Source organism: Dichotomopilus funicola (assembly GCF_033296635.1).
Source record: "Dichotomopilus funicola strain CBS 141.50 unplaced genomic scaffold C8A04scaffold_89, whole genome shotgun sequence".
In the NCBI taxonomy this organism is placed as follows: Eukaryota; Fungi; Ascomycota; class Sordariomycetes; order Sordariales; family Chaetomiaceae; genus Dichotomopilus; species Dichotomopilus funicola.
The window spans coordinates 76,719-93,361 of NW_026944110.1; the positions used below are offsets into that span (position 1 = coordinate 76,719).

Genomic DNA, 16,643 nt, shown 5'->3' on the forward strand with positions numbered 1-16,643 from the left:
AATCATCAAATCAAAAGCCCCAGGCCCTTCCCATTACCAAGGACACGTTCATCCGATTAGGGGACTCGAAGGGGCCGTGGAGAAACCAGGGTCCATCTGAAACGAGTCCCGAGGGGCAAACATCCCATTTTGTGGGGGAACTGGGCAATTTTGTGGGGGACCGCCCAAAACTGCATGTCGCACTAATGCACTAATGCGCGCACACAGACTCTCCAAGCGAATCGTGTTAGTGGATCATCGGTTCCATACCCAGACTGTCCCTCCCATAGCAGTCAGCTTCCAAATTCGGCGGGCCGAACAGCGGCCCCACAGAAGGCATTGGACGGGAGCGTTTCATGTTAAATCGGGGTGTGCAGTGCACTGCACTGCGTCGTCCACTTGTTGTTGAGGGTCTTGGAGGGTCACAGGGTTTACCAGGAAGTCGGCTGCTGCGACCTGGGAAGTCGGATCTACTGGCGGGATGGCGGTGGATGGCCTGGATGGGTAGTGATGGGGATGCAAGCTTGGCAGGGGATCGTTTGGATCGGCTGGATCTGCGATGGTTCGAGACTTCGAGGGCCAATTGTGGGTGTGGAATGGGGGTTCGAAGCTGAGGAGGGGGGACCCAGGCGGTTCGCCTTATTTTTGGGGGTTTAAACGCCGTCCTTTGCGGCTTCTTTCCAAGAGCACTGAGCGCTTGACGGGCCGAAAACGGGATTTGGCGTTCCGGTGTTGCGATGACGCGGCTTGGATGTGGACGCTTGATGCCAAGTGGTGTCGGTTGGCGTGAGTGTTTGAAATAATTAATTATTCAACAAGATCCTGGGGTAATTTTTGGTTACCCATATCTGCGGCTTCACTCGCTCAGACATGGCCATTTAATTAATTATGGACGCGACGCGACTGAGGATATTCTCAAAATGCTCTCTAATTGTAGGGTATTGAAAAGGGACACGTCTATAAATCAAATGGTATCACTGAATCACAAAAACAAAGAAATCTACCCCCACCTCGCCTTACACATTCTGCCCGGTACCACTCTTCCCCCCCAACAAATGATGAAACCCATTCTCCTCCCAAAACGGCTCGCCCTTCCGATCCCTCTCACAAACCGCCACCAACCCAAACGGATCAATAACCGTCATCACCAAATTCCTCTTATCCGCCCACCCCGGCCCATCCAACTCCGTAGTCCCATCCTGCGCCAAATACTTCTTATGATTCGACGGCAGCCCACCCCCAGTCCGCAGCGGATGGCGCGCATTCCACAACAGTACATTCACCAGCATGGGACTGGCTTCAAACACCCAGAAGAACCACTCGTACCGCAGGATGGGGCTGAGGTCGTGGATGTTGACCGTGGTTGCGCTAGAGGCTGGCGCGGCGAAGTGCTCGACTGCACGGTAGATGGTTCGCGCTAGGATGAGCAGCATGCTCACGTACAGCGAGTACAGAACCCCCTTTACGCGCGGGTGGGCCACGCCAGCGCGCACGCACCGGTAGTGGAAGACGCCGGCGAGGGTATAAAACAGGGTGATAACCGCCAACTGCAGCGCCAGCGACGCCCTCAGCAGATTCGTCCCAACGGTATAGTACTTCGCGTCCGGCGTGCGGCTGACAGCGAAATACGCCACGCCCAACCCGTTAAGGACCTCGACGATAGCGGAGAGCGTGCCGAGGGTGGTGAGGACGCGGCCGGGGTGGATGGGGGAGAAGTAGGGGACGTAGTAGAGGGTGCGGCCGAGGATGTGGTAATTGGCGAGTTCGAGGATGGGCGGGGACATGTAGACGAGGAGGGTGGAGGCGATGTAGATGTTGATGTTGGTGTAGTCGAAGGCGCCGACTTCGCGGCAGGCGAAGCCGGCGGTGAAGATGGCGGCGCAGAAGGGGAGGTAGGCGGTGACTTTCCAGGATTTGTAGCGGCTGAATGGGTTAGTTCATCGGTATTGGCGGTGGTGGTTATCAGGGAGGGTAAGAGGGTTGACCTACGCGCACTGCCAGAGGTGGAGGGCGGTGGATAGCCCAAAGATCACGGCAAAGGGAATCGGCGCGCCCTTGGTCGGGGCGTAGAACCAGATGCTCCCTTCGACAGGCTCGCCGTTCTCCATGTTTGCCGCCGTTGGGTTGCGATGCTCTTGGTAAGCGATTATCTGCCGATTATCGAAGCTGAGTTATCGGCGTTTGGGGACAAACACAAAAGGCCAAGCGCCAAGGAGCAGTGGGATGCGGTTGCTGATAAAGACCCGGAATCTCGAAGCACGTCGACTCCCGCTTGAAACACAACTTGGACTCCAGCTGGATTTTATCACGATCCTACGAATGCTGCGATGATCTCATACCCCCGACGCACTTGGTTGGTTTTGTCCCGATTCGGCAAAAGATGGGTTGATGACCCCTGGTGTCAGGAACAGCCACGCTGCACGGCTCCGCGCCTTCATCATAAATTTCAACGTTAAAACTTTCTGGGTTGGCTCAGGGTTGGCTTGAGAACGAACGGCAGAACATCGCCTGCGTGGCAGTGAAGCCACACTTCCCACAGAACAGGCTTTGGGAGTTCAAACTCATTGGGCGATCGCTTGGAGAATGTCCATGATAGGCGCAACGGCCGAGAATGCCCCACAAAATAGAGCTGCACAGCGCAATCCTTCCGCTGGAGTCAGCACGAATCAGGGCCTGGGTGCACGGACACAGGTGTGCACCGTTCCTTCCCAATCGGGCGAAAATGATGGCCAAGACTTTGAGATCCACCATGGAATCTCCCTTTGGGCCATTGGGGTTGAAGTCTTTTGGCAGCCGACTGTGGCAGGGCTGATTCGACGGGTTTGCGGGGCCTTTGACGGAGCGAGCCGGGGGGGGTAGTGGTAGGGGGTCAGCAACTACCGCTGCAACACCATCATCCACAAGGCACAATCTGGTCCAGACCGCGACCGCAAATGACCTATCCTTAATACGGCCGCAGGGGCACACCCATCCATCTTTATGAATCCATGATCGGACGGGCGCCGCGAGGAACGTATAAGGACAGTCGGCGTGTTGCAGACCCGCGCAGAGACCAGACGAAAACGGAAAATACGCAGCAGGCTTTCGCCCAAGTTGCCCAAGTTGCCTTTCTTGCACACAAGTGGCACACACCAGTACCTACACTAAGGTGTAAAAACAGTTTCTGGCTGAAAGTTCCACCCCGCGACAGAACGCTCGGCAGCCACGGTCCGAGCCGTTGGATCCTCGGAATTTCTTGTTTGATTTTTTTCGGATTTCGTCAACCGGGTTTACGGTCCCGAACCCAGCGATGCGTGTCCCGACCGTCGCGACCGACTCTCACTCGCCAGAGTCGGACCCCACGAGCCTGGACTCGATCAACGCCAAACCCACAACAGGAGCAACCGGAACAGCTGCAGGTACCACCGGTGGCGCCACCCCCTCAGAACGGCAACAATGCTGGGAGTGCCGACGCCGGAGACTGGTGTGTGACGGCGCCCAGCCCGTGTGCAGCAAGTGCCGGGCCGCGGGGATCGTGTGTCCCGGGTATGCCGACAAGAAGCCCCTGACGTGGCTGGCCCCGGGCCAGGTGATGTCACGCACGCGGCGGAAGAAGAGTCCCGCTGGGAGGGCAAACCCTAAATCTCAGCAGTCTCGCGGGGCGGTGGATCGAAAAGTCACCGTGACGCAGAGACCGAAGGCACGCAACAACGGAACTACAGGACGAGCTGGTATGACAGATTCCGCAGAAGACATGCCCCCACTCTCACAGAAAGAGCAGCAGCAGCAGCGCAGGGCTGCGGCGGCCCGGAGACGGCGGCCGTCGGTGGTTGTGCCTGCAGAAGCGGCTGTTGCGCTGCTGTTGCACCCGCCAGCGGAGAATGAGGGCCAGGTGCAGGACGAAGGGTGGTTTGGCCGGCCTGTGGATCTGCGGCCTGAGGTGGTGGATGTCTTTGAGGCCATGATGTACTGTATGTTCTTTCTATTGTACCTCCGTCCTCTCTCACCGGATAACTTTCTGTCTGGCTCTCCATTCGCTGACTAAAACGCCCAGACAACTTGCACATCTACCCGCAGATCGAGCAGTCGCTGCTCGGCCCCAGCGGCTTTCTGGTCCCCATGGTCCTGCTCGAGGGCGTGCCCCCTTCCATAACCCACACGCTAGTCTCTGTCGTCATCAGCCACCGCATCATCCAGACGGCTGACGACCCGACCACGTGCCAGATGGTTAAACCGCTGTGGACGCGGCTGTACCGGCATCGGGACATCGCCGTGCGCGAGATTACCCGGTTGATTGGGAATGAGAAGACGCGGACGCATGCGGTGACTATCACGGCGGTGTATGCGCTGTTGTTTGCTATGGTATGTTGATCTCTGGGGTTGTGTTGATACCAGGGGCTAATGAGACTAACGACGGGTATAGCTGCAACAGTCGTTTACGCCGTGCTGGCGCACGCATATCGAGGCATATGTCAACCTGCTGCGGTCCTGGGGCAGTTTTAGTGATATCATCCGCGACGTGCCCTACATGCAGCTCAGCCTGATGGCCTTGTTTATGTATGTCTGCCCTGTGTTATCCCAGTGATCGGTCATTTACAACCACCTCATGACTCAAATTCGCTCACTACTATAAATTGATAAATCTAGAGCCAACATCTTCGCCAACAGCACCAGCCCCCGCGACGACCAGTTCCACAGCACCAGCACCGCCGAGACCCTCCGCCTGATCCAGGCCTACTACAGCGAGATGTACTACCCCTCCGTCGCGTGCCCCACGCCCCTCTTCACCGAGATCGTGCTCATCAGCGACCTGCGCACCGGAGCCCCCTCCCCGCAGACCACCCGCGCTGCCCAGCGCATCCTCGCCCGTGTCCAGGCCTTTGACGCCCAGGCCTGGGGCGAGTCCCACGAGACCTTCCGCGACGAGTGGGTTCTCCTAGGGGGTCTGTACCGCGAGGCCGTGGCGTTGTACGCCATTCTGGGATTCCAATCGTCCGGCGCGTTTCCCGGCGGGGAGTACGTCCCTCGACGTGCGACCGAAGCCGAAGCCGACGTCGACGTCGACGTCGAAATCCCCACCTCTAGTGCTGCCGCTGCGCCAATTCCGCGAGTGGTAGAAGAATGGGTAGACAGCTACGTAGACGGCTACGACATCGACGCCCACGAACAACCCATGTACGACTTCGACACCGCCGACGCATCCACCCCAGGCTACCCAACCCCCTCCTCCTCCACCTTCGCAGCCGCCTTCGGTCCATCCCCACCTCCGGGCCTGTCTCCCTCGCCATCCTCCATCAACCTCAACGTCCACCCGGACGTTCTCTCCTCTCCAGATCTCCCAACCGACACTTCCCCCGATTCCACCACCAACGGCACATCATCCATAGGCATGACCACCGACGACGAACTAACCCTAACCCTCTCCCTAGCCCGCGCCTCCCACGCCCGCCGCCTCTTCGCCCTCCTCGAAGAAGCCGTGCACGTCCCGCGGGTGAAAAAACGCATGACCTGGCCGCTGGTTGTCGCTGGCGTCGAGGCGGCGCGGGCGGGAAGAGAGGTGCAGCGGTGGATTAGTAGTCGGTTGGATGAGTTGAGTCGGGATCAGGGCGGGGCGACGCCTCGCGTGGGGAAGGCGGTTTTGGAGAGGTATTGGGCGAAGGGGGGAGAGGGGGGGTGGGATGGGTGTTTTGTTGAGCCGCTGTGTTTGATTATTTGATATCCCGGGGTTAGTGGCATGTGGGAGAGGGGGACAGAAAGGGAATATAGTAGGGAGGTTTGTTTTTGGGTGGTTGGTTGGTTAGGTATACCCTGGTGGGATCTCTACTCTGGCTTGTTGGTAATTCCTCTCTAGGTAAGAAACAATCTGAGGTTTGGATATAGCGGGTATTGGGCACAGGTGGCCTGTTCATAGATTCTTGGCTAAATCTACTCCTACTCTTCATATTGTCTCTGATTCAGTTGTATGTGGTCAAGACAGATGTATCTCCCTAGGTATTGATTTGCAGCAGGAAGAATGTAATTAAAGTTGAAATATCACAACTTGAATGCAACCCAATATCCAGCTCATAAGTACCCCTCCCTCCATTAATACCGCCATCTTATCCCAAATGTCCAGCTCATATCACCATCCTGTCATCCAATCTATTTCCTCCCGAGAAATTGAGCGATTGGGATCCAGCAAGCTACCCAGCCATACCCAGCCACACTACACACACAGTCCCAGCCCGTACTATACAACCTGACCGTATGCTACTTAAGCCTAAGAAACAATACACTTCCCCAAGCCACCCAAGACAGATCCAGCAGGCGGGTACTCCCTCCCACTCTTTTCTACTTTGGGCTCACACGTGCACCACTCGTCTTTCGGAACGCTGTCCATCACGCTGGGAACGTGGAAACCACAGCCGAACCAGGTTGTTTTTTCTAGGCGCGTAAGTAAGTACATCTCTGTTAGTTTACTCTTCCAAATGCATTGGGTAAGGGTCAGGGAGTAAGGGGGGGTTGATAAGGCTGGAAAGGCAGGCTGAGATTCAAGGACCTACGGCAGGTATTGCAGGTTGTTTTGTGGCACATTTTGGGTTTCTTCTGGTTGTGGACTTCTCTCTTTGATGGTCGAGAGTTTGAATGCGGGTTAAAAAGTGTTGTGTTGTAAACCGTGATGTTGGTGTGTGTCGTCGGCTTTAATGCGAAAAGGCTCAATTTTGACTTGGAGAGTTGTGTTGATTATCTAGAGAAACCCAAGAGTGAACAACTCAGGTTGAGACAAGATAGGTTTTGATGCGGGGTAATTAGTTTGAGCAGTTAGGGTGTCAAACCCAGTAGCGACAACCTTCGGGTGGGAGAAAGGCTTGATTGAATACCCCTTCTGAAAGGTTGTTGACATGGGTTATCACTCTCCGAGAAACCCCAAGTTGGTTGTGTTGTTTGAAGCTCGTCGTGTTGTGCACAGAGAAATGACGCAATGGTCTTGGCTCGAGCTTGTTGTGTCATTTCCTAATTGGGAAATTTGTTTAGGATCGCACCTGATACCAAATACCTTCCTTCCCTCCCACACTATATATATTACATCCCCCAGCGAAACAGTCACCATCTCCTCCCAATTTGCCAAAAATCGGTGTTTGGTGCAGCGGTATCGGGAGGGGCGCTGGCCCCGCCAATTCCGTCGTAAATCGAAGTGGCTCCGGGTTCGATTCCCGGGACCAGTGAAGAAAAAGCCCCCTGGTGGGATTTTCGTAGCCACAGACCGCTATCCCCCCGGATGGGGATAGGGCTCTGTGGTGAGCTTTTTGCTTTTCTATCTCTTTTTTGCCTTTTTATTTAGCACATCCACTAATTAAATATCAAAAACAAGGAATAATTTGCCACGGTAGAAAAGGGGTTTCACATGCTGCACCAATGAACCTGTATCGTTTGCGGTATAGTCTGGCCATTACCTCCCTAATAATCACCCCTAAAGACCCCAGAAACCCTACATATCCCAATCCATCCGTGCCACCCCCCTCCTCATCAAAACCTCCCCACCCCTCACCCCACTCCCCCCAACAACCGGCCTCACAACCCACCCCCCCTCCACCCCCTCCCTCGCCAACCTCACCAAAACCCCATCACACCCCCTCGCCACAAGCACACTCACCGCAACCGGCAACTTCTCCTCCACCCCCGTCACTGCACTCACAGCCCCCGTCCCAGCCTCACCCAAAGGAAACACCGAATCCGGCACGCCGGTGAAGGGACTGATTCGGGATTCGGAGAATCCAAAGGGTAGACCGCCGCCGGGGGGCAGGTTGAGGTTGAGGTTGCGGGGGAGGGAGTAGGAGGGGGTGGAGGCTGGGTAGAGGAGGATGGAAGGGGTGCAGGTGGTTTTGGTGTTGTTGCTGTTGGTGTTGGCGTTGGCGGGGAGGATGTGGGTGTTGAACCAGGATTGGAAGAGGGATTTGGCGGCGAGGGCGGTGGGGAGGGCCGAGGCGGGGAGGGTGTCGGCGTAGGACCAGCGGAGGAGGGGGGAGGGGTCGATGAAAGGGTGCCGGTTGAGGTGGGCGGCTGTTTTTTGTCAGTTAATTGCCATTCACTTCCATTTTTCTGTCTGGAAAAGGGGACACACCTTCGTAATCGCGGTAAAACGGATCGCGCACTAGCTTCGTCTGCTGCTTGCCGATGATGGTGATGTACGTCGTGTTCAGCAACTGCGTCAGCGTGACATTGCCCGCCTCGCTCGGCTTCGTCTTCGCCCATTCCTTGTCCAGATCGAGCGGCTTCACCTCCCCACCCACAAACTTCGCGAGCTGCCGCACAAACTGCACAAACATCTTGTCCGCCGGGTCCTCGGTGTCGTCCTCGGGAAACCCCAGTGTGTACACTTCCCCGGGCCACTCGACCTTCTTCTCTTGGCTCAACGACGAATACTTCTCCCCATACAACACCGAATTCGCCCGATCCCACAACTCAACATCCCTCACCAAAAACCCCGGTGTATCCAGCTCCGGCGCCAGCGGCATCACCTCATCCAACTCCACCAACCCATGCGACGGACGATTCCCAAACAACCCCTGTGCCCCCGCCGGGCCCCGGATACTCCCGCCCGTGTCACTCCCAAGCGCGAGATCAAGCCACGCATAACTAGCCACCGACGCGCCAGCCCCCGCCGACGAGGAACTCGGGTCCTGGTAGCCGTCGCCGCGCGGGTTGAACGGCGCATGATAATCGACCCAGTCGGCGGTCGCCAACTCGCCGTTGGCAAACTGCGAGGTCTTTTGCAGGCCCACAATCTGCGCCCCCGCGTCGATGAGCCGCTGCACGGCCGTGCCGGTGGTGTTGCTGGCCGGGTAGAGGTGGTACCAGGCGCGGTTGCCGTTGGAGCCCTTGACGCCGGCGAGGCGGTAGATGTCCTTTACGCCGATGCGGACGCCGGCGAGGGGTTTCTGGGGAGTTGGGGTGAAGTACAGGCGTGAGGGCACGCCGATGGAGAGAGTGGAGGAACCGGGGATTTTGGCGGATAGGGGCTGGAAGTGGCCGTTCGGCGTGGGGAGGAGCGGCTCGGTGAAGGCGGCGGCAAAGTCATCGTACAGCCGGTAAACGCGGTGGAGGGCGCCGGAGGGGTGGATGAAATAAGGGCCCGAGGGGACGTCGGCGTGGGAGAGGGGAAGAAGGGTGGATGTGAGGCCGGGGAGGATCTGAGAGACTGTGACCGCATCGTCGTGGTGTTGTGCGTCGGAATTGGCGTGGAAGATGGCTTCCGAGAAAGCAGGCCGGTAAACGTCGTCGAGGGATGTCCAGTTGGTCAGCAGTGCGGAAATATCAGCTTGAGAGACCGGGTCCTGGATCACGGTCACCGGCTTGAAGCCAAACACATCGGGAACTCTGTCGAGAGACGCCTTCGGGACGTGGATCGTGGCCGAGGAATACGGCGAGATGAAGTAGTACACATCGTTGAGCGTGACGGTCAGGCCGGTCGAGGCAAGTTGCGCGAGGGCCGTCGAGGCGGCGACCAAAAAAAGGAGCCCGAGGCGTGTGCTGGCCATGGCGGGGGTTGTCTCTGGGGAGAGATGAACATTTCAATTCTTGGGATCATGGCTGGGCTGGAGATGTGCTCTTGTAGTAGGAGTAAGCACCTCGGGTGTCACGGCATTGGTCACTGGCCACGGTGGTCAGCGTCAAACGAGATTATCTGCGTGTCAGCGACACGAAATCCTTCGCCTTTTGCTTTGCAGCCGCATCCACGTCAATACTCGACATGGGTAAGGCAATGGCGATCTTATCTCTTGTTTACCTTTGCCCTTGCACGGTAAAATGTGACATTGCTCCGTTGCACTAGTTTGAACATATTCGAAAACTTCTGGGATGTTGGGCAATTGATAACGGCCATCTCGAGTCTTTGTTGCTTGAGCGGAAATACAGACTGGAGCTCGGTTGCGGCGGATTACCGCTTCGGGAAGGTCCTCAAGGACGCCCTGTGAGTCAACCATGTTGTTTACACTGAGCCTCGGGCCAACCCAGGAATGGCTGGGTTTCGGCGGATTGAAGCTGTCAAGCTGTCGTGTAGAGGGCGGAGAAGTACAGCGTTACAGTTGATTGCCCGGAAATGGACAATGGAGACGGGCTGGGCTGGATCCCAGCTACTGTGTAGATCCAATAATAGCCTGTGTCGGATTGGGAGTAAGAACGGGAGACGTTTGCTTCTCTTTGCGGGTGGATTGGGTACAAATGCGATAGGGAGCTTCTGTCAGACCTTTCCAGAATTTCCCGAGAAAACTCCGTGAGGAAAGTGCAGAGCATACGGAGACTTCATACACAGATGCAAGATGCCGAGAATCGGGAGCCATCCGGAAGGCGCGGCCCGGGGTGGGTCCCGGGTCGAAGGACCTGGCCCCCACAAAGGACACGGCCTGAACTCATCTCTTCAGAGATCGTCTCATCTCATGCATCCCAACTCACTCACAATTCCAATCTAATGATGAATCTCTTCTATCGAAACGACAATGATTGACTGCTTCTCATTTTCCGGCCCTTCGACAGCCGTAATACTCCTCACTGCCCTCGTAATATTATACCTCTTCCGCCTAAACCAGCTCCTCCTATCAACCCCCGATGAGATCGCCAAAATAACCTCACCACCATGGACCGACAAGCTCCTCCAAGAAACCTACGCCCATCTCGAAACCAACCCCATTGACCCCGCTTCCTATGCCAGCCGTATCCCGCCGAAACTCGAACGCCGATACATCATCACCGGCGGATCCGGTAACTAATCTCACCTCACTCACTCACACCATCCGTCCCAACTAATTATCATTACCCACTCACTGATAACTATCTAGGCCTCGTCGGCAGCGCAATAACAACCCACCTCCTCGCCCGCGGCCACCCCCCCTCCGCCCTCCGCATCCTCGACCTCCGCCCCCCTTCCCCCAAACCCTCCTCCCCCTCTCCCTCAACCCCCGAAAACGATATCCCCTTCCTCAAAACCGACATCTCCTCCCACCAATCCACCCTCTCAGCGTTCACCCACCCCTGGCCCTCCTCTGTCTCCCATCTCCCCCTAACCGTCTTTCACACCGCTGCCGTGATTGTTCCCTCGGACCGGTCTCGGTGGACTGCCGCCTGGCGGGTATGTGAGAGGGTCAATGTGCAGGGGACGAGGAATGTGTTGGAGGCTGCGAGGGAGGTGGGGGCGGATGTATTGGTGTCGACGACGTCGGGTAGTATTGGGATTTGGCCGGTTCGGGTGTGGATCAGCCTTTGGGGGGTGATATCGTCGTTGTTGTTTGGTGGACGGGGAAAGTATCCGAAGGGGTATTGGCAGGTGCTGGATACCCGCGACTTTGACGCGCCGGTGAGGAGGTTTGAGGAGTTTTATGCGGGTTATCCGGTGTCGAAGGCGCGGGCGGAGAGGATGGTTTGCGAGGCGAATTGTGAGGGGTTGAGGACGGGGTGTGTGAGGCCGGCGAATGGGGTGTATGGGGATCCGACGGATAATACGGTTGGAGGGTCGTTGGGGAGGGATGTTTTGCCTACGTATGTTTTTATCCCGCTTTTTCTTTTGGTTTGAACTGATTTTTGTTTACTTTACTTGTTCGCCACATTTTACTATCATTTATTCACTTATTTATCTTTATGATATTACAGGTGGTCCTCCCACATCGTCAACAGCTTCGCCCACAGCACCAACGTCGCCCTGGCCCACCTCGACTTCGAAGCCATCCTCGCCACCAGCCCCTCCTCCGCTCACTCCCCCCAAGCCGGCCGTCCCTTCATCATCACCGACCCCAACCCGCCCATCCGCTTCGCCGACATGCACCACCTCATCTCCACCTTGTCCATCACCCCCTTCCGCACGACCTCGTTACCGCCCGTGCTCATGCTGCTGTTGTCGTACCCTATCGAGTGGTACATCGTGGCCCGCGCTCGGTATCCGTTGTTGGGAAAGGTGCTGCCGGAGATTACGGGTGATATTAAGCATATCCAGCCGGGGATTTTCAGTATCTGCACGCATCTTGTCGCGTCGAATGAGGCGGCTGAGCGGCCGGTTGGTGAGGGTGGACTGGGGTTCAGGGGCGTGATGACCACGCTGGAGGGTATGGCCATGGAGGTGTTGGAATGGAACCGTGTGCAGCGGCAGGCTAAGGAGAAGAGGGTATATCAGACAAGTGTAGCGTTCGCCGATGAGATTGCGAGGGGTGCTCACAACTAGTTGACGCTATCAAACCATAAATAATAAACCTGTAAATAATCTGTAAATACTTCAACCCATCCCGCCCCCTACCCCCTTCCAATCTCCAGATCATGCCCAAATCACCCACAACAAACAGTAGGCTCCTCCAAAGCCCCATTCCCACTCCCCTTCACCTTCCCCTCGCCGTCCCCCCCAACAACCACCGCAACCGTCAACCAGTCACACAAAAACTTCCCCAGCAACGCCCCGACCAAAATACTAATAATAATATACCCATTGTAATACATCGCCAACAACATCACCACATACGCCACGCCAAACGTCGCCGTGTGAATCACAGCCCGCACCAACTGCTGCACCGGCGTCGCGCGGAATGTCACCGTCCGCGGCTCACCCCTCGCAATCGCCCGAGTCCGACTCGACGACGATGACCCGTCCCCATCACCACCCACCTCATCCCTAAACCCACCCTGTTCGTCGTCGCCATCGGCAAGCTCAGCCAAAGCCCTAGCGCGCTCCCCAAACCCCCGCTGGATGCGCTCGTCGTATTCGCGCCCGAGCCGACGGAGTGCTTCGAGAGCGATGACGAGGAGCACGACGCCGACACAGGTGCCGGCGAAGGCGGCGTGGGAGGTGATGTGGAAGGAACGCGCGAGGAAACAGGCGTCGAGGGTGTACCAGTTCCAGAGCATCTGTACGCCTGGCTGTCAGTACTCGTGCACTTCACCTCACTGTTATGCGAAAAGGTCATTTATTTTGTGGGGGTTGGTGTTGGATGGGTGGTGGTTTGGGGGCATGAGAGAGGGGAGGAACTGACGGAGATCTTGCATGCTGGCCCTGAGGGCGAACCGCCGTGGCCGCCGTGGTCCATTTTGAAGTTTATTCGGTTGTAAAGGGTACGCGGGTATTCCGGATCGAAGAGCACTGACGAAGCAGATCTGCTACCAACTTCCTCCTCAAAGTCCAAGTCGTTGAGATAAAGCTCGCCGAGAAACCGATCCCGTCGATATCCTCCTCCTCGCTGTGGTGTTGGAGACAGATGGAAAAGGTGCATGCGTGGAGAAACGGCAAGTTCGGAGTCGAGCACACGGATTTGGGGGTTTTGCGGGGAAATGCAGCTGTTGCCTGCCGGATGGGATGGCCGGAAACTTGCGCTCGGGAAGTTGGGGGTTGTCGAGGAAGCGCGGACGTCGGTCGCGTGAGGGACGGAGTAACGTGGGGTGATAAATCCAAGAATGGCGCAAGTCGGGATGCAGCCCTGAAATTTGGGGAACCTCGAAGGGGACTACCAAAGTTACGCTAGAACGGACAAAACGTCGCGAGTGCGGCAATCCACCCTTTAAACACTCTTTTACTTGCAGCCAACTCCCTTCACGTCTCGCGTCCATCCACCCCCCAAATCGCAAAACACGTTTCGTCTCAGGACTTCGTTGGCTCAATAGCGCAACCGGCCTTGCCGGCCACCCCCACTTTGGTCTTCTGCTCACTCACCTAGGTAGTCTAGCGCCCGACTGTTCACTGAAATCGGCCGCGACTGACAGAAGGCCATGTGGCCTGTGCACCACCTCACTTGTCCTGCCGAGCTGAGCGAGCCTGCTTGACTGCCAGTGCCAAGCCCGCTGAGCAGACCCACTAACTGTGAGACCCACGCCCCCGGGCCGGCAAACGAAAACCCCTGTTACCAAGACCTGGAAATGTGCTCAAAGATGCTCACATTCACTCACTCGCTCGCTCACCTCGTTGGAGCTCGGAAGCAGGACGGCGGTGGGGTTTCCGGAATGGGTCATATTTTATTGAAACGGCCGTGGGAATTTGAGAAGGCTTGGTCTGGGCGAGTGATATTTCCCGGGTTTGGTTCTCGACAGAGTCGCTCTCGGCGGCTTGGGGGGGTCTTGGGGTCTTGGGTTTTGACTTTGGGATGGTCAAGTTAGGGAATTGTTCCCGGCTGTTTTGAGGATTCCGAGATGCCAATCCGTGAGATACTACGTCCGGATCCTCTCACAGAAGGTACCTTGGAGTGTAGTCACCCATGCACAACCTGCGGAGAACCTCAAAGGATTCAACAGCCATGCCTTCGAATGCAACATCCCGCCGGAGGTAATATGGAGTGAATCCATTCTCCCGGAGCCAAGACCCCCGCGCGCCGGGCCACAATCCGGTGGTTGTGGATCGCCATGGAATATGGAATATGGAATGGTGTTGGAGACGGTTGCATATCATACCATATGAGAACAGGCGTCCCTCGTGTCAGCCTGCCACATGGCTTTTGTCCTTTCCAGACATGCAAAACCGTTGAGGCGAACTGACTTCCGTTAAGCCCGTGCCCACGGTCTGTTCCCCCACCGGGTACCTGTACCGTACCGGTTGGCTCGCCGCTATTCTTTTCTTCACTTTCTTCACCGGTGATAGTCTCAACATCACCAGGCCATCAACCCACCAAACCAACAAGCCAACAAGCCAAAACACAATGACCCTCCCCAACCTCCCCCCGCGTGCAGCACCCTCCCCCCTCATCCCCCGGCACATCCAAAACCTCTCCTCAGCCTCCAACCTCGAACCCCACTGGGGGTACGCTTCGCGCGCAGTGCCCTGCACCAACGACCCGGGCTCCTGTGCCTACCTCGACGCCGTGTATGACGCCCACGACCGGGGGATGGTCTACACGGGTATTTTTTGGCTGACACTTGTTGGGTTGGTGGGGGGGTGGGGGGTGTTGAGAATACTCCTGCGACCAAGAGGTGGGAGTGTGGTGGATGGGGATCAGGGGGAGAAACAGCAAGGCGAAGAAGAACAACAACAGCCCAACTCAATATTATCCACAACAACCCGCCTCGTGCAAACCCTCCACACAACAACAACCCACCACCTCCTCCCCTCCTCCCCCGTCTTCCTCTCGCCCCTCCTCGGCCACCCCACCCGCCTGCAACTCCTCCTCCTAACCATCCTCACCTCCTACCTAACCCTCTTCACCTTCCTCGGCATAACCTACAGCACCTGGATCACCCCCATCAAAAACCAACCGCCCACCGTCCTCAACACCCGCACCTCCATCGGTCCCTGGGCCGACCGCGTCGGCGTGCTGGCGTACGCCCTCACCCCGCTTAGTATCCTGCTCAGCTCGCGGGAGTCGGTGTTGAGTCTGGTGACGGGGGTGCCGTATACGGGGTTTTTGTTTTTGCATCGGTGGACGGGGTATGTGATTTTGGTGCAGTCGGTGTTGCATACGGTTGGGTGGGTGGTGGTGGAGGCCAAGTTGTATAATCCGCAGCCGGAGGTGTGGGAGATGTATATTAATCAGGGGTATGCGATTTGGGGGGTGGTGGGGTTGGTGGTGTTGGTGATGATGTGGGTGTTGTCGTGGCGGGTGGTGGTGAGGAGGGTGACGGGGTATGAGGTGTTTCGGAAGGCGCATTATGTGCTTGGGATGGTGTATATTGGCGCGTTGGTTGGGCACTGGGCGGGGCTGCAGTGCTTTTTGTTGCCTGGTGTGATTCTGTGGGGTTTGGACCGGGCGGTGAGGCTGGTGAGGACGGGGTTGTTGCATTGCGGGTGGTGGTCGGAGGAAGGCAGCAAGCGACGATGGGGGTTCCGCGCCGCTGAGGGGACGTGTTCGCGGGTGTGGGAAGACGCCGAGTTTGGGGATGTGGTCAGGATCGACCTGGAACACCCGCAGAAACCCTGGGCCGTCGGACAGCATTACTACCTGTGCTTCCCGGAGAGCAGCATCTGGCAAAGCCACCCGTTCACACCAGTCTCACTCCCGGTTTTGACGACCGACGCAGCCGGGGGGAAGGTCAAGCACACCTACATCTTCCGGGCCAAAGGCGGCGAGACGAAGAAGATCGCTGGTCTCCTCGCCCGCAAACTCACCGCTGCACCGACTCGAACCGCCACGACGCCCATCATCCTCCAGGGCCCGTACGGCCAAGGCACGCTCACCGGCCTGACGCTCAACACCAACATCCTCTGCATCGCAGGCGGCACCGGCATCACCTACGTCCTGCCCGTCCTGACTCGCCTCGTCCGCGGGCCGGTCGTAGCGGATCGCAAGGTCGAGTTGATCTGGGCTGTCAAGCGGAAGCAGGACCTGCAGTGGGTTGAGCCCGAGTTAGACGAGCTCCGCCGGTTGGGTGCCGCTCATGGTCTTCGGGTTCGCATCTTCGTCACTGCCAAGGTCCTCCCCCTCCCGGCCGCGGAAGCAGAGTCAGAGTCAAAGGAAACCAAGGTCACAGCTGGCGATGAAGCGCGGGCCGAGAGCGAAGACGATATCGAGTCGTCGCCGGAAGCCCCGCCCGCATACGACAGTTTTGAGAATAGACCGGACGTCGGTGCCGTGGTGGACGAGTTCGTCGCCTGCGTTGTTCAGGGGCCGACGCGTGTATTTGGGAGCGGCCCCCCTGGAATGGTCGTTGATTTGCGAGCGGGCGTGGCTAGATGCAACTCGGGACGCAAGGTCTGGAAAGGGGAGGAAAGGTTCAACGTGTCTCTAGAATGCGACGACCGCATGGAGTGGTAG

The 16,643-nt window shown here is 57.3% G+C and overlaps 7 protein-coding genes across 7 annotated transcripts; 3 read left to right on the plus strand and 4 right to left on the minus strand.

Annotated features, from left to right (window-relative positions):
* Positions 1-995: 995 nt before the first annotated feature.
* On the minus strand, positions 996-2,087 carry C8A04DRAFT_40242 (uncharacterized protein; the record flags this gene model as incomplete). The annotated part of the gene is made up of 3 exons (XM_062784874.1): positions 996-1,526; positions 1,614-1,902; positions 1,969-2,087. The coding sequence occupies 3 exons, from the start codon at positions 2,085-2,087 to the stop codon at positions 996-998; spliced, it is 939 nt and encodes a 312-aa protein (XP_062633413.1).
* A 1,181-nt stretch (positions 2,088-3,268) lies between these two features.
* Positions 3,269-5,674, plus strand: C8A04DRAFT_15306 (fungal-specific transcription factor domain-containing protein; the record flags this gene model as incomplete). The annotated part of the gene is made up of 6 exons (XM_062778435.1): positions 3,269-3,689; positions 3,834-3,929; positions 4,013-4,320; positions 4,382-4,515; positions 4,606-4,988; positions 5,388-5,674. 6 exons carry the CDS (start codon positions 3,269-3,271, stop codon positions 5,672-5,674), a joined length of 1,629 nt encoding a protein of 542 aa, XP_062633414.1.
* A 543-nt stretch (positions 5,675-6,217) lies between these two features.
* Positions 6,218-6,531, minus strand: C8A04DRAFT_15301 (uncharacterized protein; the record flags this gene model as incomplete). The annotated part of the gene is made up of 2 exons (XM_062778433.1): positions 6,218-6,381; positions 6,501-6,531. 2 exons carry the CDS (start codon positions 6,529-6,531, stop codon positions 6,218-6,220), a joined length of 195 nt encoding a protein of 64 aa, XP_062633415.1.
* Positions 6,532-7,426: 895 nt separating this feature from the next.
* On the minus strand, positions 7,427-9,476 carry C8A04DRAFT_15297 (amidase 1; the record flags this gene model as incomplete). Its single annotated transcript, XM_062778432.1, has 2 exons — positions 7,427-7,998; positions 8,060-9,476. The coding sequence occupies 2 exons, from the start codon at positions 9,474-9,476 to the stop codon at positions 7,427-7,429; spliced, it is 1,989 nt and encodes a 662-aa protein (XP_062633416.1).
* Positions 9,477-10,433: 957 nt separating this feature from the next.
* Positions 10,434-12,145, plus strand: C8A04DRAFT_32464 (uncharacterized protein; the record flags this gene model as incomplete). The annotated part of the gene is made up of 3 exons (XM_062782103.1): positions 10,434-10,695; positions 10,773-11,469; positions 11,581-12,145. 3 exons carry the CDS (start codon positions 10,434-10,436, stop codon positions 12,143-12,145), a joined length of 1,524 nt encoding a protein of 507 aa, XP_062633417.1.
* Positions 12,146-12,246: 101 nt separating this feature from the next.
* Positions 12,247-12,998, minus strand: C8A04DRAFT_32465 (putative high affinity copper protein; the record flags this gene model as incomplete). The annotated part of the gene is made up of 2 exons (XM_062782104.1): positions 12,247-12,819; positions 12,945-12,998. 2 exons carry the CDS (start codon positions 12,996-12,998, stop codon positions 12,247-12,249), a joined length of 627 nt encoding a protein of 208 aa, XP_062633418.1.
* A 1,596-nt stretch (positions 12,999-14,594) lies between these two features.
* On the plus strand, positions 14,595-16,643 carry C8A04DRAFT_15315 (ferric reductase transmembrane component 3; the record flags this gene model as incomplete). The annotated part of the gene is made up of 1 exon (XM_062778438.1): positions 14,595-16,643. One exon carries the CDS (start codon positions 14,595-14,597, stop codon positions 16,641-16,643), a length of 2,049 nt encoding a protein of 682 aa, XP_062633419.1.